The 23,334-nt window shown below is 43.6% G+C and overlaps 1 protein-coding gene, 1 long non-coding RNA gene and 1 other non-coding gene across 7 annotated transcripts; 1 reads left to right on the top strand and 2 right to left on the bottom strand.

Annotated features, from left to right (window-relative positions):
• Positions 1-1,209: 1,209 nt before the first annotated feature.
• On the bottom strand, positions 1,210-8,210 carry npas4a (neuronal PAS domain protein 4a). Of its 3 annotated transcripts, XM_023794226.2 has the most exons (8): positions 7,655-8,210; positions 6,930-7,090; positions 5,967-6,069; positions 5,535-5,835; positions 5,336-5,445; positions 5,029-5,164; positions 3,147-4,909; positions 1,210-2,969 (listed from the first exon to the last, which is right to left on the bottom strand). In XM_023794226.2, exons 1-8 carry the CDS (start codon positions 7,827-7,829, stop codon positions 2,941-2,943), a joined length of 2,778 nt encoding a protein of 925 aa, XP_023649994.2. In that variant the 5' UTR covers positions 7,830-8,210; the 3' UTR covers positions 1,210-2,940. The 3 variants fall into 3 exon arrangements, with proteins under 3 accessions (XP_023649994.2, XP_023649978.2, XP_023649986.2); XM_023794210.2 differs by having other exon boundaries at positions 1,210-4,909; XM_023794218.2 differs by having other exon boundaries at positions 1,210-4,909; positions 6,930-7,087.
• Positions 8,211-12,665: 4,455 nt separating this feature from the next.
• Positions 12,666-22,206, top strand: LOC111835015 (uncharacterized). 3 transcript variants are annotated; one of them, XR_002836136.2, is made up of 7 exons: positions 12,672-12,946; positions 15,394-15,505; positions 15,679-15,720; positions 16,096-16,204; positions 20,001-20,055; positions 20,325-20,451; positions 21,602-22,206. It is a non-coding gene; the product is annotated as an uncharacterized lncRNA (long non-coding RNA). The 3 variants fall into 3 exon arrangements; XR_002836137.2 differs by lacking the exons at positions 20,001-20,055; positions 20,325-20,451; positions 21,602-22,206 and having other exon boundaries at positions 12,666-12,740; positions 16,096-16,621; XR_002836135.2 differs by lacking the exons at positions 20,001-20,055; positions 20,325-20,451; positions 21,602-22,206 and having other exon boundaries at positions 16,096-16,621.
• On the bottom strand, positions 16,234-16,316 carry trnas-uga (transfer RNA serine (anticodon UGA)). Its single transcript has one exon. It is a non-coding gene; the product is annotated as a tRNA-Ser (tRNA).
• Positions 22,207-23,334: the final 1,128 nt, after the last annotated feature.

Below are 23,334 nucleotides of genomic sequence, written 5' to 3'. Positions count from 1 at the left end.
AAATGAGGCCAGTGAGACAGTGGTGGAGAGAGTCAGAGTTGTGGAAATGAAAATGAGGCCAGTGAGACAGTGGTGGAGAGAGTCAGACCTGGGAAAAATGAGAATGAGGCCAGTAAGACAGAGTTGGAGAGAGTCAGAGCTGGGAAAGTGAGAATGAGGCCAGTGAGGCAGAGTTGGAGAGAGTCAGAGCTGGGAAAGTGAGAATGAGGCCAGTGAGGCAGAGGTGGAAAGAGTCAAGTCTGAGAAAATGAGATGGAGGCCAGTGAGACAGAAGTGGGAAAAACATAATTGACTGTGACAGCATCCATACTGGGTGAATGAATGGGAATCGACAGAGAAAAATGAAGGGAGCAGAAGATATGATACCGCTGGAAAATGACAAAGGGGAGACCTAGCTGGACCCGAACTGATCCAGAATTTCTATTGACTATTTTTTCTTTGCTTTTTTTTTTGTGGTCATTCCCATCCTGAGAGGTCCAAATCTGCACAAATGGTAGGAGAGAGGATAAAGGGAAGAATCTGCCAGAGGGCTCTAACAATGAATTTATATGTTCAATTATTATACATTTTTATGAACTGGAAATAATGAAAGGGGAGAATGTGGGTGATTCTCTTGCAGGGGCACACAATAGCAAATGAGAGCAGGATCCTGCTGAATGAGAGGGAGCTGTTTCATTGAATGGCTGGTAATGAATAGGACAGGCTGGATTACTGTGGGATTCATCTGCACGGCAACACCCTGCCCTGTTTCTGCCAGCCTATCTGAGTGACGGAAGCCGGCAGGGGAGGGGCAAGGAACTGCGAATTACGCCAGAAGCCGGAAAGCCCATATATGGACTTTGGACAGACTTGCCACGTGCTGTTGAAATGCGGGTTGCCAGGGGAGAGGGGGGGGGATTGAATTTTGCACGGATGCCATTTGGCGTGCCTGAAGGCGCCCGCTGTGCCCAGTAAGAGGGGTAGCCGATTGTGTCCGTGTGAGTGCCTCTGTGTCACAGGCGTGTGCGTCAGTGTGAGTCAGCCGGCGTCGCCGCCGCACGGCACGTTGGGCGAGTGCGTCAATGCTATCGCGGCGCGCGAGGAGCGGGACATCTGGGCTGCGAGGGAGAGGCAGCGGATGCTGGCAGGCAGGAGGAAAGACGGTGGGAAGAGGGGAAGGATAACAGTGCGGAGAAAAGACTCCAGTAACAGGAAGCAGGGACACAAATATAAAGCTGCATCAAGAGCAGTTTAATATAAATGCATTTGACCACCAAATACACTTATCAGCAACACAAAAACGAACACTGGTCCACAATGTCCATTCTTCATGGATATACTTCCGGTATAATCTTATTTCATATAATAAAAATTCTCTGATATTTACATGTATATGTACAGAAATGTACACATTTTTACAGCCGTTTAGCTCCACGACGTTAATCGCTGTACAGCATATACATTATGTCCATAGAAATGCATGTATATTGAACAACGTTGATTTTTTCAGTCATCACGCATACAAGATTATTCTAAAAGTTTTTTTTTCTTAAACTTAGCACTTAAATAGCTAGAACGTAGGAATGAATCCTTTACTTTACCGTAGACAACTCTACGTTAGCGAGTCGACACCATGGGAATAGAATCATTCTCAACCCGTGTCGCTTAGAAACTGAATGGAAATAGTACCCCATCCCTGTTTTCCAGTTCATTTTTTTTTTTTTAAAACAAAAAGCTTCAAGTAACTTTTGATTTTTCCCCTCAAAAAAGAAGAATCAACCATTCATACAAACAGCTGTCAACCAGGACACGACACCAACCAGAGGGGAACACCCACAATGCAATGGTGGCATCCACTCGCCGGCACGGTATCACCTGGCTGAGTATTCACAAAGGACTCTATCGCTAAGAAGTGAGCAGGGATTGGCGAGTGAGCCACGCTGGTCCGAGAAGCTGGGAGTGTTGCCGGCATTGCAAATATTGATGTCGCAAAAAACCCGTCTCAAACCAGCTGGCTACCCGAACGGCCGAAGACTTGGCCTTTGAGACGTTGCGTACAGCCTCAAACGTACGCCGCATTAGCCTCGGTCTGCCTCTATCTCAGGGCAGCAGTCAATGTAGGCAGCCTCATCATCATTACACACATTTAAAATACAAAGGAGGTGGGGGGGGGACCCCCCCATTTTTGCAGTAGATACTGTTACTTTGCCGTTCATTATTTTTACAGCACATTGACACACGAGTCATAAATGAATCAGTAATACTATGTCATACGCTGCAGCCACAAACTCAAAGCACGGAGGCTTTCGGAACTGACTTTGATTGTGCTCTTAGGAATACGGGTCGAATAAGGTATTTGTGCTTTCAGCCATGGCCATTGAGGAATCCCCACAAGAGACGAGGAACCAGGCTGGTGATCTGAGCTGCCCAGTTTAGGTTTTAGATTCATTTCCATGTGGATTAGGTACCTTCTGCCGTTTGTGTTTGTTGCTGGATGACAAGAATTATTATTGAGAAACAGGCTTTTTTTTTTTTTATCAAGAGCATGGAAAAACTTTTTCTTCAAAGTTCACAATAGAAGTTCCTCACTACGAGTGAATACAAATATGTCTGCTAACTGAATTGTGCTTACAATTCGAGTCGACTTCAAGTCTCTGCCTTATCAGAGCCGAAGCTTGTGTTACAGGGAAGTGACTTCTCACAGACTGGAACACAACCCAGTCCAGGCTCAGATCCACTCAGTCAAATGGTTGAACCATCGTTCAGATATACTCATAAATAAATTAACAAAAGTAGAAGACAGTCTTGGTTCGCATCAGACAGGTAAATAAATGTCCTTTTGCTTGTATATACATTATGTATATAATCATACAGTTAAATGTTGTTGACTTTTCGGCAAAAGCAGTAGCTCCACGAAATATGACAATGTGCCATACTTTATGAAGTAAGTCACAGACTTATTTAGAACTGAGGATCACTTCCGCTTCCATCTGAAAGACAAGATGAGAGAAGAAGAGCGAGAGGTCAGTACAGGATAGATTAACCCCAAATATCAAAGCCTTAGGTTTACATTATGACTAAAGCACAAAAGGTGTGTTGCATCTTGAAATATATGCTTGCGTTTTCCACATGCAGAGTGAATGCCAGACGATTGGTTGGACCCTCACCTTTTTGGAAGTTCTGTGGCGATGGGCAACATTGGAGTTGATACAACTCAGGTTGTTGCCCCAGTCCAGGGGCAATCGAGGCACCTGCCCCAAACATGGGTTCCAGGGCGGCCAGCTCCTCCAGGAGGGACTGGGCGCAAGGCAGACCAGGGGCCACGGGGGCAACAGGCGTGCCAGGGGTGGAGGTCGGGCTAGCGGTTATGCGTGAGGGCGGTGACTCTGGGATGGGCGAGGAGGAGAAATGTGGCGATGGCACAATTTCTACCTCCATCATTTCCCCCTCCGTCGGCTGCCCGCCTCCTAGTGCCCCCAAATCGGCAGGGCCTATCGCCCCTCTCCCGGCCTGGCAGTTACAGTGCGCCGATTGGACGCTACAGATGTGGCTCATGCCCACAACAGAGCCCCCTTCAATGTGGGGGGGTGGGAGCCAGCATACTGGGGTAGGGGGTGATGGGGGGGGACAGGAGGCGGCTAGGGAGGAAGGGCAAGGGGAGGGTGAACAAGAGGAAAGGTCCTGGAGGAGGGAATCTAAAACACTCTCTTCAAACAGAGAGATGTCATCTGGAAACAGGGGGAGGTCTGCACCTTTCCAAGACTTGACAGGGTGGAATTCAGTTTGGGGTGACATGGATTCCAGGATAGTGGGGGTATGTGGGTCAGTAGGGGAGGCCGATGGGGAGGAGGGGGCAAGTTTTGAAAATGTGGGGTCCGAGTAGAATCCTTCTGCTAAGGAGCTAATCTGCTGGGCGAGGAGAGAAATCTCCGTTCTCTCTTTCTCCTTCTCTTTCTCCATGGAGAAGAAAGAAAGGCAGGATTGCTTTCCTGGAGAGGCCTCTGGGGTGAGGAGACCGTCTGGGGGGTAATGGAAAGGCCCTAATGGCACGTCCACGTAGAGGGGGCCACGGACTTCCGGCAGAGTCATGATGGTGCAGTCGCCATCTCCGGGGCTGTCGGGGGTGGGGGGCAGCTTCTCGTAGAGGGAACTGCTGCAAGGGTCTGCTGTGAAGAGCAGCTCAGAGGAGAGGGGAGGGAGCGAGAGGGACTGGAGGGAGGACTGCCTAGTGGGGGTGGAGGGGCTGCTGACAGTGGTTATGGGGTCAGAGGGAGATGGGGGCAGGGCTGTCAAGATCGGGGGAGTGGCTGCTGGGTCCAGTGGTGACGGGCTGGCGGGACTGGTGAGATCAAAGCTGAGAAGCTGATCTCCAAAGTGGAAGCTGCCCCCTGCCAGCTGGGGGGTGTAAGGAGGTGTGCAGACAAACTCCTTCCCCTGCTGGGATTGGGGTATGGGGAGAGGGGGGAGAGGCAGAGGGAGAGCAGGTAATGGGGGCTCAATGGGGAAGGATGGAGGCAGGAATATGTTCTGGGTAAGAAAGTCTAAGTCGGACACCGTGGCAACAGTCACTGGAGTCGGAGAGGACGTGGAGGTGGGGCTGGAGGCGGGGCCAGCAGGGGGGTGCTGGAAGAAGCTGTCGTCTTCCAGAGAGGAGATGCTTGAACGTGGGCCGGCTTCCAGCTGCATGGGCTCGGCGGCGCCACCTGCTGGTTCTTCAGAGGAATGCGCGGCACAAACGGCGACGCTGAAGTCGAAAGACTGGCCGGACAGGCCGCTGCTGCCCGGCGTGAAGACCTGATCCGGGCTGGACAGAGTGTCTGGAGACTGCAGGCTCAGGCTGTCTTGGTAGGAAGTGCTGGAGCTCAGTACCAGGCTGAGCTGGGTCTGCTCTGAGGATAGCTGTTGCTTAATGGCCCATGCTTCAGCTTCACTGTGAGACAAACAACAAGAGCAGGATTAACAGTGAGGTCGGCACAGCCTCTCATGACCTAGACACAGATAGTCTCATGATAAATCTAACTAAGGCAGAGCAATGGTAGGAGGAAGTACCTGATAACATAGTTGTGGGAGTTGATGACGTTTTCTCCAGCCTCAAGCTGCAGCACCATGTAAAGCCACACCCACGATTGGTCGGCAGCTTCCACGCGGACCACTGCCTCCACCCGCCCCTCACTTCCGTCACTCACTGCGGAAAAAAGATGACAGGGAGAGAAAGCGTCAGCACATGGGAACTGGTGGGGTGCCGAACAGCCAATGAGTCACAGGTATGCAGTACTGATATTCTGGTGCTGTGTGGGTGCCGTGTGATGGCATCCTCTGGTGTGAGACGACGCCACCTGGTGGCCGAGACACTCACGCAGGTAGCAGTGTTGGGCGGAGGCGTGGGAGAGGTCCTCCGGATGCAGGAGGCTGTACCAGGAGCGGGAGCGCAGTGTCGCCACATCGAAACCCAGGTACACCATCACACTGTGTGAGAGAGCAAGGGGGCATCGAGTAAATAACACGCCACCATCCCGCAGTGAAAGGTGACGGCTCCATGTCTCCTAGCCTCATACCTGTCCTGTGCATCCTGCAGTCTCATGTCCCGGCTGTGCTGGGAGTAGAAGCAGGCCAAAAAAAAGCCGTGGTCAGCTGGGGGGCTCAGCTTGGGCTCCCTGGTGAGCACAGAGCGGGGTGGGTGGGGCTCCAGCGGGGAGCAGAAGCACACCCACACCAGATTGGTGGTCCAATAGGAGCCAGGCGAGGAGGCGGGGCTAGGGAACGACAGGCAGCGGGCGCGGACCAGCGCCAGCTTGTTTCCGGCACTCTGCCGGCGGACGGACTTCGACGTGTTGAAGCGGCAACGAAACAGGCGGTCTGCAGTGGGGAGAAAAAGGAAAGAATGTCTTCTGTTTGTGAAACAGACAGAATTCTGGTCTGAATGAACTCGCAGCAGTGCCGGATTACCCCAACATCAGTATGCAAAAACCCATACACACCAGTCTTACCTGTGTCTGGTGTGGTTGTTGAAGACAGATTGCTCCTCATGATCGCATGGTCAACGGGGTCGATGATTTCATACACGCTGTCACCCTGGGCAACCAGGTCCACCTGGAAAATGACATCATATACATTTACACTTGGCTGTTCCAAATGCTGCAGATGCCTCTGCCTGCAAGGTAGCTGATGTCTAATTCTGTCTGGTAGCATCTCTCCTATCCCCAGTGTAGGTGAGTCATGCGTCACGTTTCCCTCTAACACTCCGTTATCCCCGGCACGTATTCCAGTTATGCTAATTATAACCGATCCGAAATGAGCGTGCTGGCTGTGACATCAGACATAGCCCGACACTCTCCCTTTTACAGCCATTCAGCACCGCTGCCTCCAGACCACGCGGACACTGCCGGCATCTGATTAGTGCGGATGACGGAGAGGCTTCTAACTACATGCACACTCAGGTGGAGAGTGACAGACGTGTCTGCCTCTGAAACGATAGCAGGCTCACCGGGAGACCTTCTTCAGTTATTAACAACACGTTCATGTGGTCCATCGCAAAGTAACGATGTCTGGCTAAAGGGCTAGATTTCATTCATGCATCTTCAAGACGCACTCATGCAACTAAGGTCGCAGCTATCCACAGGAAATCCAGGGAAGCATAAAACATATTACGGGAATTTTCCCGAACGGGACCCTCGGTGCGTATAAGCACTCACAAATACTCCCTAGTCATTATTTAGTGTCACTATTTCTCATTAACAGTAAGTTTTTCGGATCCCCTTGTCTCAGGAGGAAAAGTGCACTGATAAAATGCACATGAACATAGTGCAGTTATGTAAATCCACATAGGCCTAGCTGAAGTTCTATTTGAACCCATAAACATGCTTAGCCACAAAGCAGCAGCTTAATTACCTGCCTGACAAAAACCAGCGAAATAAACATTTAAAAATGTCGTTCCACCTTGCTGGACTCACCATGGAGTGTCCAAGATGCTCGGCGACACTGTCTGACAGGTACAGCAGCTTTCCCTCTCCAGTCAAGAGAAGTAAAAAGCCTGGTACTGAATGCACCATCTCCAGCAGCTCGTGGAAGGAGAGAAATCTTGCGTTCTCTTCATTTCCAGCTGTAACGGCTTCTGGAAGAAGGGAGAAAATGCACACACATGATAATTAACATGTAAGCTTTTAAATGCCATTTATATATATTAATTGCACTCCTCCCGTTCCTCGCACTCCGATGTGATTGATCGCTACGTCTCACTCGTTCCGATTGTAAAACTTAAGTCATAAAAATCAAGTGGTTTTCTGCGCTCGTCGGTATAGTTTTCCTGGGGTCTCTCACGTACGCCAGCACCTCGGACAGCGTCAAGCAGTAACAGCACTACGGACAGCAACACGCACAGATCCAACCTCAAATCATGCCTTTTTTATTCGACCGAGCATTTAATTAATTTAGAGATGAAACGTGCTTCACTCATATAGCGCCATTCATATAGCCTACATCAAGCGCGTTTTGCAGGTCCTCTAAACTGAATCGACTCCCTCACCTGTTGATCAGCTCAGCCTGCGCTACACCGTATGAACAGACCGATCACAGCGATGCACTGTTCAGCACTTATATATAAGAACAGCGCCGTATCGGCCATATAGGGGACGCGGCAAAGCATGCGTTTCAATTTAATTTCTATGGCTTCTTTTACCTTTCGAGAAGAAGACCGACTTTCTGGTGTACATGCAGGCAAGCGACATTATGTGTAGATAAGAGAGTCTGGCTTTGTCCGCATCGGATATCGGCAGAAGCTCCTTGAGGTTCCGAATCTCGGCATTGATCTGGTCCCTTCGAGCCTTGGACGCTCCTTTCGTGGACCTATACATTGCACTCGGAGTAGCCAGAGATTAGTTGCGTCTAAGTTGCCTTGACCGCAATGGTGATATTTTGAAGTGCGTTCGGTCTCTCTTGCTCTCTTTTGGCGTATTTCTGCCGGACACGCAGGAATAATCACTGACGTTAATATTAATATCAGTTTGTTGTTTTTTGGGGTTTCAGATTTATATTTGCTATTTTCCCGAATTTGGTCTCTCTGTCTTTTCTTTAAATCTTCTCCGACCCGACGTGGAGTTATTCGATTCCGCCACCGCGCCCGACTCGGTCGGCCAGGCGCCGCAGATTGATGTATCTCTCCCCCGGATCGGCGTGTGAGTCAGTCGGCGACAAGTCGCCGTCTCTCGCCCAGATGTCGGGAGCCCGTGTATCTGGTGGAGTGGCTCTGCACGCCGGTAAGTTATATAGGCTGGGTCTCCGCCGGCATAGGGGGGCTCCCGATACGCTAGCACCAACGTAATAGAAGGAGGGGGGGCGAGTGGGGGATTGATATGTCACACATCAACGTTAGTAATGTTGCATCTCTCTCTCTCTCGCTCTATCTCTCTCCCTGCACCCCCTCCTCTCTTGATCCCCCTCTCTCTGTGACTCTTCCGACGTCAGCTGTCCTCTCTCCCAGGTGATGACGTCGGCGTAATATCGGGAGCTCCGGCGACGCAAAAAGCCAGATTTGGACAAAACTGAGAGAGGGGCGGAGATACAGGGAGCCGGAGTCACCGGGCCCCCGAGTGTAAGCAGCGGGAGGAGGGGTGCGCTCAGCATCACCGGGCTGAAGCTGAAACACATACGAAAGAGACACCTATCTCTTGCTTATCATTGCTAACCTATTTCATTGCTATGATTTTCCCTTTCGTTGCGTCCCTTTTCTTACAGTTTCCTAGGATATATTATATATCCCAGTTTGGAAACACAAAATGACACAGTTATTAAGTGTTTAATTGGTGACTGACATATTGATAATTGATAATTAATAAGTGAAAGGCCTATTTGCTATACCTGCAATTACCGGTATGCTTTGTTTCATGCAGTGTCGTTTTTATTCTGTTTTCCGAAAGGGTTAGGCTGTAGTTTGATTGTGTTTTTACAAAGGACGAAAATCTTTTTCTCGTGTAAAATTATTTACAAGAGTCGTCCGATTGGTCAGATGGATAAATGAGTGTTTGTTATAACAAGATAGAACTACCTGTCTTTTCTCATATTGTTTCTTACAATGCAAATATCTCCAGATACATACATGCAGGTTTAAGCAAATCTTAGAGACAACCTATACGATTCCTAATCACAAGCAAGGTGGGGGTGTTTTATACTTAATCAAGAAATGTTTAAGTGAGCTGCATCTTTTACATAACCCACCATTTCCTTATAAGGCAAAGCAGACAGATTTTGATAGAACACGGCGGCGATATTTTAACCATGTCTTTCCTGCGACTTGTCTTACCGTTGTCAGTTATTCTCATTATTTTACATCTGACAGACAAAATGTATCCTTTAAAGGATCAACCACGAAACCTTGATATTAAACACATACCATCTGGACCCATTTGTTGGTTTCCTATTAAGGCAGAGCTATTAAGCCCCAGTGCCGCCGGCAGCTTGTCCGAGCTACTGGATGTAGCTCGATAAGAGCGGAGTTTGACTTCACTCTCAAACGTGCTCACTGACAATCAAATGATCAAACAGACCTCGATTCATGACCCAGGACGCTTTAGGAAGCAGATTCGTTTGTATTTCATTCTTATCTCGGTACAGCACTGTGGTGTAAAACACAGCGGAACTGTCTGATTCGGATGCTCAAATGGTGTAAAATGTGCAGAAGTATCCCTAGACAAAGGGTCCTGTCAAATGAATTCGAATTATGAGCGGCGGACGAAGAACACGTACTCATGATAGATGCTATTTTTAGCACTGTTATATGCAGTTATGTTGTGAGTAACAGATTTACGCTTCCTATTCGGGAAATAATATTTATCACCGTGTTTGCTAGTAAACATGTTTTGTTCTGGATCGTCAGATATTGCATCTGCTGTCGTAATTAATGGAAGTGCCTACGAAATGATTAGTTTGTAATAACTGGGGTTCCTTCTATTGAATTCAGGCGAGGCTTCTTCAATGCATGAAGTGCGTTAATCAACGCGATTCGTATGATTCGCATTTCTAAAATTACACAAATATGTAATGTCTACAGTGATCAGCTGAGCTGACTAATAGTAGTGCAGAGTAGCAGCTACTGTTTGTGATATACGTCTCAAACCAGATAATGGTGATGTTCTATTGTGATTTTCTGTGCTGATTTTCTAAACATAAATTTAACAAAAGCGCAAACCTTACATGTAGATCTAGTCTTGTTTTTAGGAAGCATTTCTTGTTTTCGAGAACACATTCATATCTTCAGCCAACATTGTGCACATTTTGCTTGCATGTATGTTCAAAATCAGGACAACTCGTTACTTTTTCCCACGTTTTTGACACGTTGCCACAATATATTATATCAACGTAATCTGAAAATGATGTTTGTCGTTTATGTGATTCATGTTAAAGACTATTTACCCAATTAACATGATGGACTTAGTGCCATTTTCACCTTAATCCGTATATCTTAAACAGTTAGTCCATCCAATAAAAACACACTTATTCAATCTAGACCTAACCATAACCTATCGCAGCAAGCATGGGTCCTATAGCACAATATGTTCCAGTCTAATCAATCGGAGATGAGCTGTGTGGAAACTTGGGTGTACTACATGACAGTAGAACCTGTCCAGAGTTTATGTAGACAATTTCCAAATAATTAACAGGAGGGGGGGGGGGGGGGGGGGGATTGATTTTAATTTGCGGTGTTCATATAGAAAACCTGTCATTGACTGATCTGCCTAATGTCTTTTTCATCCACCCACTTTCCATTACTGGCTGTACTGCTTCCAGTCTCAGGTTGTGATGAGCCTGGAACCTATCCCAGAATGCAGAGGGCAGGGTGTAATCTGGATGGAGTACCTGGCTACTGCTGGACACATATTCACACACAAAAACACAGGTTGGCGGCAACTTACAAACGCCTGTTTCCTCAACCAGCTGCCTTACATGTGTAAATTACTGAAAGTGAATGCAAATGATTCGAAGTAAACAACCCAAAATAACAAGCGCAATGAGTCCTTACACAAGTCCTTACACGTCATTTTTACACAAATTCACAACCCACCCCACATATTCAAACAAATTAGGAATAATTAAATTATTAGACTATAGGAGAATCAATGCTAAATGCATAAGCATTCATTTCAGTTCATTAAATTATTTTAATGAGCCACACTGTCACTGCATACTGTCGGCCTGTCACTGCATACTGTCACCCTGTCACTGCATACTACCAGTCAATACTGTAGATTTTTCCAGCTAGCAACGGCATGTTTATGTTCTGGCAATTAAACTGTGAAGCTTTATCTTTGCAGTCATTGTTTTACCCACCAGGTAAAAATTCCCTTTTTATGGCTTGTTAAATTTTATTTGGAAAAATTGCCGTTATTATCACTGATCTCGATCGATGGGTATCTTGTTAAAAATGGGGATGGAGCTGGATGCAAGTAAACAGATCAGAGGCGAGCAAACCCCCCCCCCCCCCCCCCCCCTTGATCTTAATTTATGGGAGCGCTGAGGTTCTCACAGGTGGGTTTTATTGCTCAGTGTCACAGGTATGTTCAGTTGTTCCTAAAATGCTGCTTGTTTCTGGCCAATAAAATGAATTTATTCTATGTGTGTAGGTCTTCAGAAGCTGGCCAGAATTAGAAAGGTAATTTTTATCTTTTTCACATAGCAGCTGTCCCTGAGACCCTGACCAGGATAAATGGTTGGAAGATGGATGGATGGATGGATGGACGGACAGATGGACGGATGGACGGACTTAATAGCATGCAAAATAGTAGCAGGACATAGCAAAAATGCACATGGACTTTAAGAGCATGAGAAAAACAACAGCTGATGTACTGCAGGCCTCGTACTCTGCATATTATAGGTGCAGTGTAATGAATTATGTTCACTGCGGCTTCGGATAAATATAATATTACAATATAGTAAAGTAAGAACAGTTGGATTCTATTTCTATTGTGATTAATGATAATCATCCCTCTGAGCAAATACGCTGAGCAACTTTCCAAAGTGGCATTTTGGTTTCCATGAAACACAAATCTCCTGTACAACTTTTGGACATGACAAAGCACAGAGCAGCAATGCTGATTTAACAGTAAACCTGAGTGATTTCAATTAATTATACTCAGTATTAAAGTAACACTGCATCACTGTCTAGCTATCCCTCAGAATCCTTAAACACAATGCTATATTTGAAAGATGTCATTATTTAAAGTTTAAGCTTAAGTTGGAGAGACATTATGTTTTTATTCTAACTTTGAAAACAAAGAAAGCTTTACTTTATGTCGCAATTTGAATTCTCTTGTATTTGATGAGGAAATGTAATTATCAATTGAGGGAGTTTGTGTCTGAAAAACAGTTATTTGTGCATTACTTTACATAAATAAACTTATAAAGGGAAATTATAAAACTAAGGCCCTGAAAGAAAGAGAGTGTGTAAGAATGGGAAGAGAAGAAGAGACTGATAGAGACTGAGAGAGTTGCAAAACACTTTTTCTTATTTCAGCAAAACAAAACGTCTACCTCTCCTCCCCTATTAGTTCAAGGATGCTTGTCCATTTTTCCCCAAGTCTCGTTTTCTTTTTTCTGTTTATTTTTACACTGAAAGAATCAAGGTCTTCTCGCTGCTTCTTGAAAGAAAGGTTCTAATCTGTTGCCTAGCAACACCTCCCACTACTGCGCCAGAAAATGAGCGAGAAGAGCAGGAGAGAGGGAGCGTGGAAGAGGGAAATGGAGGAGAAATGCAGAGGTATAGAGATGTAAAGGTACGAAAAGAAGAGGAGAGAGAGACTGGAGAGCTAAGTAAAGACATTGACTCGGGCAAATAGAAAAAGACAAGTATGAAGAGGGAATTTCTTAAATATAGACAGGTTATGTAGCTGAAAGAAAGGGATTTGGATTGACTACATCTGCTGGAATTCATATGAATAATATTATTTACTTCTGTGAGAAGGCAAATTTACATGTTTAGGTGAGTCAGTGAGTGCGTGAGTATGTGTGTGCGCTTGTGTATACATGTGTGTAATGCAGCAGTGTGCGTTTGAGTTCTCAGTGTGCAACGAGGGTCATAGAGAGAGCCAGTGTTTTGAGAGAGCTGAACAAACGCCTACGCATGAACACCCACCCAACCCAACCCAACCTTCTCCACTTCTCCCCTCCCTCTCTCCCTCCCTTCTTCTGTCAGTGAGGTTTCCAAAGCTTGTAGCCATGTACTTTCTTTTTTTTTTGTTTTCTTTTATGCAGTGTATTTTTAGAACTTCAGGGTGGTGTTTGGAGTAACAGTTGTTAAGTGTCTGCTACCCCTCATGTTTTTTCATTATATGTCCTGCTTTTATCTTACATATCCGCGCAAATGCACATCATACTGCTATTAAACAGAGATATAATTCAATTTACAATGCAGAGCTTAAAAAAAAGGTAAAATGCTGGACAACATTGCCTGCATCACTTCAGTGACATTGCCTGTGCATTAATCACGAGGATGTACTTGTGATGTTTAGTTTAGTGCTAAAAATAGCAAGCTTTAGAAAGCACTGTTAGATATTGTGATGGAGAAGTGAGTAACTGAAGGCATAAACCTGACATGTATGAAAGTGAGCAATGTTCCTGACATATTTGTCACTGACATATTTCAAGAATGCATTTAACATGATTATAGAGTTTATTTTAAAAAATTATTTGGAAGCAAGCTTATAGTACTGCATGTACCCTAAAACCAGAGCATTTTCTCTCTCTCCTTCCTCACTCTACTCCTCACCTCAAATTCTCTTTTTCTGTTATCCTCTCAGTAACTTGGTGCTGATGCGGGGTTGCCATGGTGATATGATGTAGTTGTATGACATCATTAGAAAAGTCTTAGCAGTTTTTTTCTCCTGCTTTAGTCTTACTCTTTCCTTCTTTTAGTCTTTTTAAGTGTGTTTCATGGCCAGAGGCTCAGTACCATGAAAAATGTCCATCTCAAAAACAGAAATATATATTTAGAAAGCTTATTACCCAATTTTTATTTCATTAATTTCTGTTAATTACACCAGCTTGCGATAGAAACCCACAGAGTATCATATTATATACCTGCCTAGCAAATAACTATTTAATATTTAATCTCTTCCTTCTCCCACCATCAAACATTTTATTCATATAAAGCAAACTTTTTTTTAACATATGACATAAGAAAATCATACCTCATCATGTTGCAGAAATGATTATGTTGCAGAATAGATTTATACTCATTTGCAATTAAATAAGCATTTATCAAAAATCTATGAATGGCTGCATGCGTTAATTGATGGATGTATTATGTTTATGATCATGTTATGCATGTACTGCAGTAATAACAATAGAAGGGTCGGTGTGTTTCAGTGTGAGCATGTATGCTTCCGTGCATTTCGGAATCATATACACGCCTTTCTCAAATTTTGTGCGCTTCAGAGGAACTGTTAGATAATGAAGTGAGATGGACAGAACGAATCAATGAAAAAGACCAAGGACTATCACAGGCTTATTAGAATGTTGTGTAAGTGGTAGAGGGGGAGCGAGAGTGGGCAGAGGAAGGTGAGGAGTGGTAACGTGTACGAGACGCAGTGAGGGTGAGGGTGGAACCGTACTAGAGTTGCCCTTATTTTAGCTCCAGGCTGGAGGTGATATTATTGTCTTTGCTTTTCTCTTTCCCACCCTCTTTTTTCCAAAATATTGCTCCCTTTCTTCGGTTAATTTTGTTTGCTTTTCTCTGTTGCTCCCTTTTTTCAAGAACTCCAAATTGCAATCATTACTTGACTAAGAGCCTTGTACCATTGGCAACAGAGCTATAGCAGAATGGAGGTCGTCTGCAATCCCTCAGAAAGTGATGAGCTCCTGTAGTGATTACAGCAAGGTGGAGATAGTCTGGAGAGTTCAATGGGAGCCTGGCAGCGAGAGGAGGAATATGGAGAGGAACATGAAGCAAATGCGATATGAAACTAGACTCAACAGAAGTCTAGATTCCAAGGCCACCAAATGGTCATTACTTTGACTAGTTGAGTCTGCTATACTTTGGCCAGCTAGGAATGTTTGTTTGGAATGTTCTTTGGGCCTCCAGCATGTAATTGATAGGTTAAATGTATTTCAAATCCCCCACCAGCAAGTCACCACTGAGGTACCCTGAGCAAGGTACCGCCCCCAAGCACTGCTCCCTGGGCGCTGAATTAGCTGCCCCCTGCTATGTCATGAAAGTCACATATGGGTCAAATGCAGAGGTCACATTTCGTTGTTGCGCACTGTGTGCTGTGGTGTGTTGACAATGACCACTGATGACTTAATTCTAAATTCTAAATTCTAAATGCTGAGTGACAGAGAGGTAACCCATCCATCCGTTTTCCACATCCACTTTCTCACTATATAATCCACTACATGTTCAAGAAGCACTTCTGAACTTCCTGTCTTTAGATTCCAGGCGAAAAGCCACATGAACATGGGGAGATGTTGGAAACTCCACATGGAGTTAGTGGCTGGGATCTGATCCTCATTGAAGCTGGAGTGAGGCACCAACCTACCCAGGGTAGGTAATGTTAGTCAAATTTACTTATATTAGAGGGATTTTTAGTCATTTTTGGGCTAGCTATGTTTTTATTGTTGTTAATTTATTGCATTATGATTTAATACCTACAATAACTTGTGTTGTCTTGTTAATGTTACTAATTCTTTGTCTTTTCTTTTGTTTTTCTCACACAGCTTGGACTTAGCTATGGCTTCCAGGCATAGTTCTTAGCCATGGTGAGTTGACTAATTCTTACTGACCAGTTACTACATCTAAGTAATAAGTGAGTAATAAGTGAGTAACTGTGTGCCAGTCAGAATTTGGAGCTCAGGAACTATAGTGGGTGCTGTTAAATGTCCTTAAACAGATGAGTTTTCGCATTGTATTCGGCAAAGATATTTGGTCTGAAGAAGTTGTGCTTTATATGATTTCAATATGACGCATTAGCAGAGTAGAAGCCACTTAATACCAGAGAATTGAGAAGTATGATTTACTTACACAGTTATTTTTTACCTACTCAAAGATGTTATGAATGTTGTGGCTCTGATGGCTTGTATAAATCCATAAGTTGGGGATAAGAGCTTTAATATTCCACCTTCTCTCCTTTGAAGCGTACATCTGTGAGCAAAACTTACTCAAGGGCCCAACAGGAATATGATTACAAAGCAGAGGACAGGATCCAAGCTGGCACCTTTCCAGTCACAGGATTAATGCACTAAGGTACACACCACCCCCGGACCTCTGCATACCGCTGCGAGCAGGGTTCGAACCTGCGTGGGGAAACCCCCATTCGATTTCAAGCCCAACGCCTTAACCGCTCGGCCATCGCAGCTACACCCAAAGCTAGAATCCTACTCAAAGAACAGAGTAAAAGGCAGGGAAACGGCTGAGAATATAACATAATTTTATTTACACAAGGGGGAGACAGAATGGTGCAAATGTCTAACAATAAATTAATATGAAGCTAATAAGAAGCTTCAATAATTGTTGGAATGCTGTTGTTTAAGTCCTAAACTTGGGATATTAGACCATTCTTCAACAAGAAAAGCCTCCTGTACTTTGAAAGATGCAAAATGTAGAAATGTACTTCACATCCTGTGCTCCACAGCGCTCCATAAAAGTGAGAAAACTATGGAAGACATTTGACTTACTTTTAGAGTTCATGAACCATTGCTGAATTTCTTTAGCAGTATACATGGGGGCATTATCATCTTGAAATGTGGGAACATCATAAGAAGTCAGTGTTTGTGCCATAGGGTGCAACTGTTTCTGTCAAATGCCCTCATATTGCTTGGTCATTGTATGACCTGACATCAGACCAAATAACTCCCATGAAACGGCTGCGCACACTGAAACACGTCAAGGTTGAATGCATTCTTTGGCTTTTCTCCAAACCGAAACCCATCCATATGTGTGTCTGCATTGCTGAGAGATCCAGGTTTTGTGCTCCTTACCTCACGTTGTGGTATTCATGCATTAGCTATGGATCCAAGCAGTTTCCTAATAGCAGTCCTGCCATAAACACCAGTTTTATGAAGCTCACACCATGCAAAGTCTTTTTGAGCCTGGGTCACAGAAGCACTGATTCAGTCTGATGTTTGAGATTGTACTTGTGATGTTTAGTAACTATCCCGTTAAGTATCCATCTGTCTCCTTCACCGAGCTTTCACTTACGACTTGAGTGACCACTCATCTGAATTTCATCCAGACAGTCTGGTTTTCCAGCCCTCTGTCTGGTCTGCTGTTGGGGGGTCCTCCTCTTTGCCCCTTTGTCCACCTTATCCCTCCCACCTACCCACCTCCCTGTCAACAACTAGCGCCAGTCTCCTACCCCCCAGTAACACACAAAACGTGGAACACCCACACACACATGCTACTGATACCGAAAACAGCCATGAACGGAATTAATTATTTTATGCCGTTATTGACATAACAAGACAATTCTTGGCTTCTGTAGTATGTAGCTCAACAACAACTCATGGGTGTCCTTCTTTTTGAGCCTTGATCCTCTTTTTTGGACACATGTTCTCCTTTTCAGAGTCACTCCGGTGGTCACCCTACTAGAGTCCCATGCTCCTCTTTGCTGATCACGTCTATGTTCTACGTATGCCCCCAAGATTTTTGAGATTGCTCCGCTTAAATGTAAAATAATTTAGCAGTTTTTGAACAATGCACCTGTAATTCAGACAGACACTCTAGCCCCTTTGGAATCCTGTTAGTTGCCTCATATGGCTTTTAAAGCTCACATATCAAGCTCTCGGTTGTCAGACCTCTTTTTATAGCTTCCAAAAACGGCTAATGGACATTCAAGCTCATATGAGTCACTGTTGTAGCTGTGTTTTTAAATTGTGATTCAGCTCAAATTCGAAGCCCTTTTCCATGTGGTGTTTCCGTGCTGTTGTCAACCCTTGTATTTATATCTTTAATTGTAAACATATTAATTAAAGGGCATAATCATTACAGAATGTATTTGTGGCCTTTCAAGTAAAGTGTTACAGTGCATTTTACAAGTTGTTTGAGCAAGGTTTTCTGTTAAAGGACTAATATTTGGTGACCTAAAATCAAAGCTAGCTCAGCTGGTTGACACTGCTTTCCGTAATATTTTCCTGGCATACGTGAATGCATTGTAAAAAAAAATGGTCATTTCAGAAGAGTTTTAGATGTGTTCCTTATTTGATATTAATTCCGGAACTGGAATTATGTGACTTGCAGTTTCATGTCTTTTTCAAGAGATGTTTAGTCCCTGGACAGATGCAAATTCTGCAAATTACAAGTGGCTATTTTTGCATGCATCTGAAGATTGATGGATGACATACCCCAGGGCTATGTCTTAAAATGGACGTTCAAAGTGCAAGCAACAAATGCTGGAAAGATAAAGCAGCCAAAATCTACATTATAAAGCCAATTTAATTCATAACTGCAGTTTCATCATGAGATCTTGAAATGTTCATAATAGCCTAAAAGTGTAAATAGGACAGATGAAATCAACAGTTCCTTACCAAGTGTATCTTCTACACAGGTCGCATGACTAAGTGGCCAGAATGAATTTAGTTTACAGATTTACAATTCCTTTGACTCATTTCTCAGAACACAGTTAGAAAGTGTAAAACTCGTAACACTCTGAGCCAAACTACTCCCACACCTTCAATGCTGTAACCAGTGCAGAGAGTCAGTCATGAGCTCCTCATCATCATGGACATTTGCTGCCGTTTTGTCTGGTATAAAGTTACAGTGCAAATGATTTTACTAAGGTACATGACATGAAGCAAATTTATGTTAGAGGGCTGGAATTTATTATAACTTTTTGACATTTTTAAAACTGAGTTAGTACTAAATAGACAGTGATGAAATGCAGTATTTATTTGCATAGTATTTGAAAGTGTTTCCACTTCATCAGCTTTTTACAAAACATTTTTAAAACCGAGTTAGTACTAAATAGACAGTGATGAAATGCAGTATTTATTTACACAGTATTTGAAAATGTTTCCACTTCATCAGCTTTTTACAAAACATACATGTGATAGGTGGACATCCCATCCAGGGTTCTCCTCTGCCCTGTGATTCCTGGGATAAGCATGAGATCGCATGATCTTGTACTGGACAGTGTGATGGGTAGGTGGACAAAAACACATTATCTTAATATTTTTTTGTGTCAGATTTGTGACATATTGATGGTCAGTCCCATCATGTTATATATTATTAAACTGCCTCTAGACTGCAGTAATATATTAGTCCAATATTCTCCCCCACACACGCAGTGTTCTGCCTAACATCACAAACTTCCCACGATGCCTTGCTGCCAAGTTTCAAGGGAGCTCACTGCATCCCTGGGAGATCCCTTTGGGACAGGATTCTGGATGCAAGTAATGTTTCCATCTGTTGAGAGTTTGGGGTTGGTGGGTGTTGAAGTTGAGCTTTCTCACTTGGCAGATTTCAGTGATGTATTCTGGGGGAAATTTATTGTATTATATCAGAAATGTGCATGATAACGGTGGACTTCTGGAGCAGAAAGGCCTAGTGTTAATGAGCCCACTTTCTAATGAGCCAAACACAACCCCACCCTCTAAACCAGAGTTGTGCAATATCCAATTGTTTACAAATTAATATAAGTCGAGTTCAATCCCCAGTGATCAATATTTGTCTGCAGTTTCAGATGGTTTAATTATTTGCTTTATTCCCAATTGTCTGGTTAGGGCCAATAGCAGCTGAGTGAGATGGGAAAGGTTTTATTGGTCCTGTGATGACTGCATCATTGCCATATTATACCACCATAACGTAGATGTAACTGCCCAAAGATATGCAGAAATCATGATATGCAAAGATTCAAATCGCATTATTCAATAAAAGCTTTATCCCTATCAGCTCACATTAATAAGTGAAAATTAGTATTATCAACTTGCTACTGAAACAGGGTGAATTACCTTCTCCCAAATATCACTCAAAATAAAACATCTTAAATGTCAGGTGTATTTTACATGTGACCAATTTCTAACATTTTTTTTTTGCTTAATGGCAGCGGGTACATGAGAAATTCTTCAGGACTTGAAGCAGCAATTTTCTCCTTTAAAAAGGTCCGTGTTTTGTCTTTCCTGTGCTACATTGGCATATTGTAGTAAAGATTTATTATTATATAACAAATATATAATAATAAATCTGTATCTTTGAATTTATTTATATGACAAATTTGTATCTTTGACATTTTATTAAGCTGTGCATTATTTGCTGTGAAGAAACAAACATGCCCTAAGATTCATATAGTGTTTAGAAAGCACGTCACCCAGTTTTTACTAAAAATGTTCCTTTCTTTCTGCCCTCTCTGTTGGCGGGAACATTCTTTCAGCTCAGGCCCCTCTCTTCACTACACCCACACGTCCATAGCAACAACGCTGCCGTATCTTAGTAACCATATTTACGCACGGAGGCAAAAGCAGGTGGGGACAGATCTGCTTTTCAACTACAACAAGGAGGTATGGCTATAGAATTAGCGACATTCATTTCATTAGAGAGAGGGAGCTGGGGGAAAAAATCAGTTACAAAACCTTTTTCTCTATGGGGAGGTGAGACAGGTAGCCAGAGTAGACGGATGCTAAAAATTCACCTTTGAAAGTAATGGCAGGCTTATTAAAATCCTGTTGCTAAGGCACTGAAGCACTGTGAGAGTGCTTAGCTCTAGCAATGTTATGTGTGAAATGCAGGAGAGTATTTACTGGAAATTTCTGTCTATATAACCACAGTGCAGTATATTTTACTGGTGCACTATTTCTTTAATCAATCAAAATTACCTCTTGAATTAGTGGGCTAGTTCATTTGGTCAAAACCTTTTACTACCAGGTCAGTTTAACAAATTTTGATATTATTCTTTCAATGTTCTATCCAAAATTCTGTGTTGAGTGTTGAAAATGGTGTACCTTTCACACAACCATAAGGACAGGTACAAAAGAATTATTCTGTTTTCGCATCATGCTCTCATGCACATATATGGGTGAGAGCTAAGTCTCTGTTTGTCTTGCATTATAGTAAAAGTGTAACTTGAAGAGTTGGTGCAGTGAAACATGTTGACGTCACGTCGATGCATCTGCCAGACTCGACTTAACTAGAATGATAACTGCCCCACATCATTGGGTTACCCACTATGCCAAAAAAATGGACTATAAGACCAAGATGACCTGGGGATCTGTGGATCCCATAGAAAAGGTGATTTATAGCATAATATTTGGTATTTCCTCTGACCACAGGCCTGAAGGCTTATATAAAGCGCTAGGATTGACGAGAGTGGAGAACAGTAAGAAAGAATGACAACCAGGTGGCAGTAGCAACTGATTAATAAAGTGGACACCTACACATATACTCATAATTTATAAATATACCTTATCCATAAATATAAAACATTTCGACATTTGTATTCTTTGGTGCATCTTTTATACTGAATTGTTCATATTCAGTATGGCTTGCAGTTTCTGGTCTGATTATGGTCTATTAAGTATGACTTTGGAGGAAATTAAAAGTCATTCCTACAAATAATATATAGAGATAAGTAATCCATCTCCTATTTTCCTACAAAGAGCACCAGACAAAAGTCCAGACACACCTACTGAAAATCATTTGTTTTTCAACAAGATAAGGACCCTAAGTGCACCTGGAGGTTACAGATGACCAGGCCCCCACAATCCCCCCCACCGAAACCACATCGAGATGCTTTGGGTTGGGATGAGTTGAACTGAAGAGTAAGAGCAAGGTAGCCAACTCGGATTGCCCAGAGCTTGTGGAAACTTCTTCAGGACTGTTGGAGAAGCAGGTGTTTACGTCTGGAAGCTGGTTGAAAGAATGCCAAGTCTGCAATGTTGTCGTCAAGGCAAAAACAGGGCTATTCGAAGAGTCAACATAGATAAAATAGAGACAAATGCGTTAAAAGCAGGTGTGTCCAGACCTTTGATTGACCTTTTCTTATTCATATCTTTGTGAGGATCGTCCATTCATTTTTATTGGAAAAACTCTAATCCTAACTATGACAACCTTAAACATAAGTAACCAAACAAAATACAAGACTTTTGACATTTTTAGTTTTTTGATTGCAGTGTCAGATTTTCATAAAATTCAGTTTCCCCTCCTGGGCGCCCAAAAAAATAGTCCCCATTAAGTCAAAATAACAGGTTTTTATTGCATTGTGGAAAACAAAACAGACACAATTGCTTCATAAAATTAAATATTGATTATGTTATTTACACACATGTTGCAATGTACCTATCCCTGTCTGTTCCATATAACATCGCATTATATCACATGCTCACCATGTCTGATAGGACACACAATGTTATTTCATTCATCAGTTCCATCGCACTTTTTATGAATGGTCTCATCCTGACAGCCAAAGGAGGGGGTGGAATGAAGCACCGCTTTACCTGAACCAGCGGATTCACATCCTCCCCCCCTCAGGAAATACAAAAATACCCATGACTATTACAGTAAACACGGTGATGGTTTCGTGACAGGACATTGGGACATAGCTATGCAGCTAGACGTGAAGTGTAGCATTGTGCTGGGGGACAGCGCTGGAATGGAATTAGCATCCTGCATGAGTAGGCTGCTATAAACCGTTTGTCAGGCTTTTCACACCTGGGGCCTCCTTCCCACACAAGGGCACATTTAATAAAATACATCACAATGTGCATCTGGAGCAGTCTTAGGCCGTAATGGGTAAACCCCTTGAGCCAAGCCCACCTTTTCCGCCATTCCAAGAGCACTTTCTCCTGAATAGTCACTGCTAGGAATTGTGGGTACCCTGGTAAAATGTCACTTTGGGTCTCCCCATGTAGGTTTTGCCGAGGGAGGAGTGGATTTGGGAGGCATGTTTGAATTTAGACCCTCTATGAAGTGCTGGGCGCCCTGAATCTGCCAGGGTAGTTATGCCCCTCCGACGCCCCTGGTTAGGGGGGGGGGGGGGGTCTCATATATCACCTACTCTACAGCAGAAGTCTGACATAAGGATTAAACAGCACGTTTCTTAATCAGAACTGTTCTGTTGTTTAAATGCTTGGGTTTAAGCCCTGTAGCATCAGTAAAGTCCTGGCTGTAGAACTGGCTGCTGCAGTATTCCTATCAAAGCCATCAGCCGCAAATATAAGCCCTTCTGCCTTCCGTGATGCTGTAAACGAGGGTCGCCATATGTCCAAGTTTCCCCGGATGTGAATTTTTGTCTTACTGGGAGGTTCACCAGTAATATTCATAAGAGAAGCACTACCTGATTGGTCAGTGAACATGAAAATGATTAATATTCAGATCCCCGGACATGTCCTCTTTTTCATCTCACCAGATATGGTAGCCCTACTGTAAGCAAAGTATTGAAGATGTTT

Source organism: Paramormyrops kingsleyae, chromosome 10 (genome assembly GCF_048594095.1).
Source record: "Paramormyrops kingsleyae isolate MSU_618 chromosome 10, PKINGS_0.4, whole genome shotgun sequence".
NCBI lineage: Eukaryota > Metazoa > Chordata > Actinopteri > Osteoglossiformes > Mormyridae > Paramormyrops > Paramormyrops kingsleyae.
The sequence above is the reverse complement of the archived record's forward strand: the minus strand, read 5'-3'. Positions and strand labels throughout refer to the sequence as shown.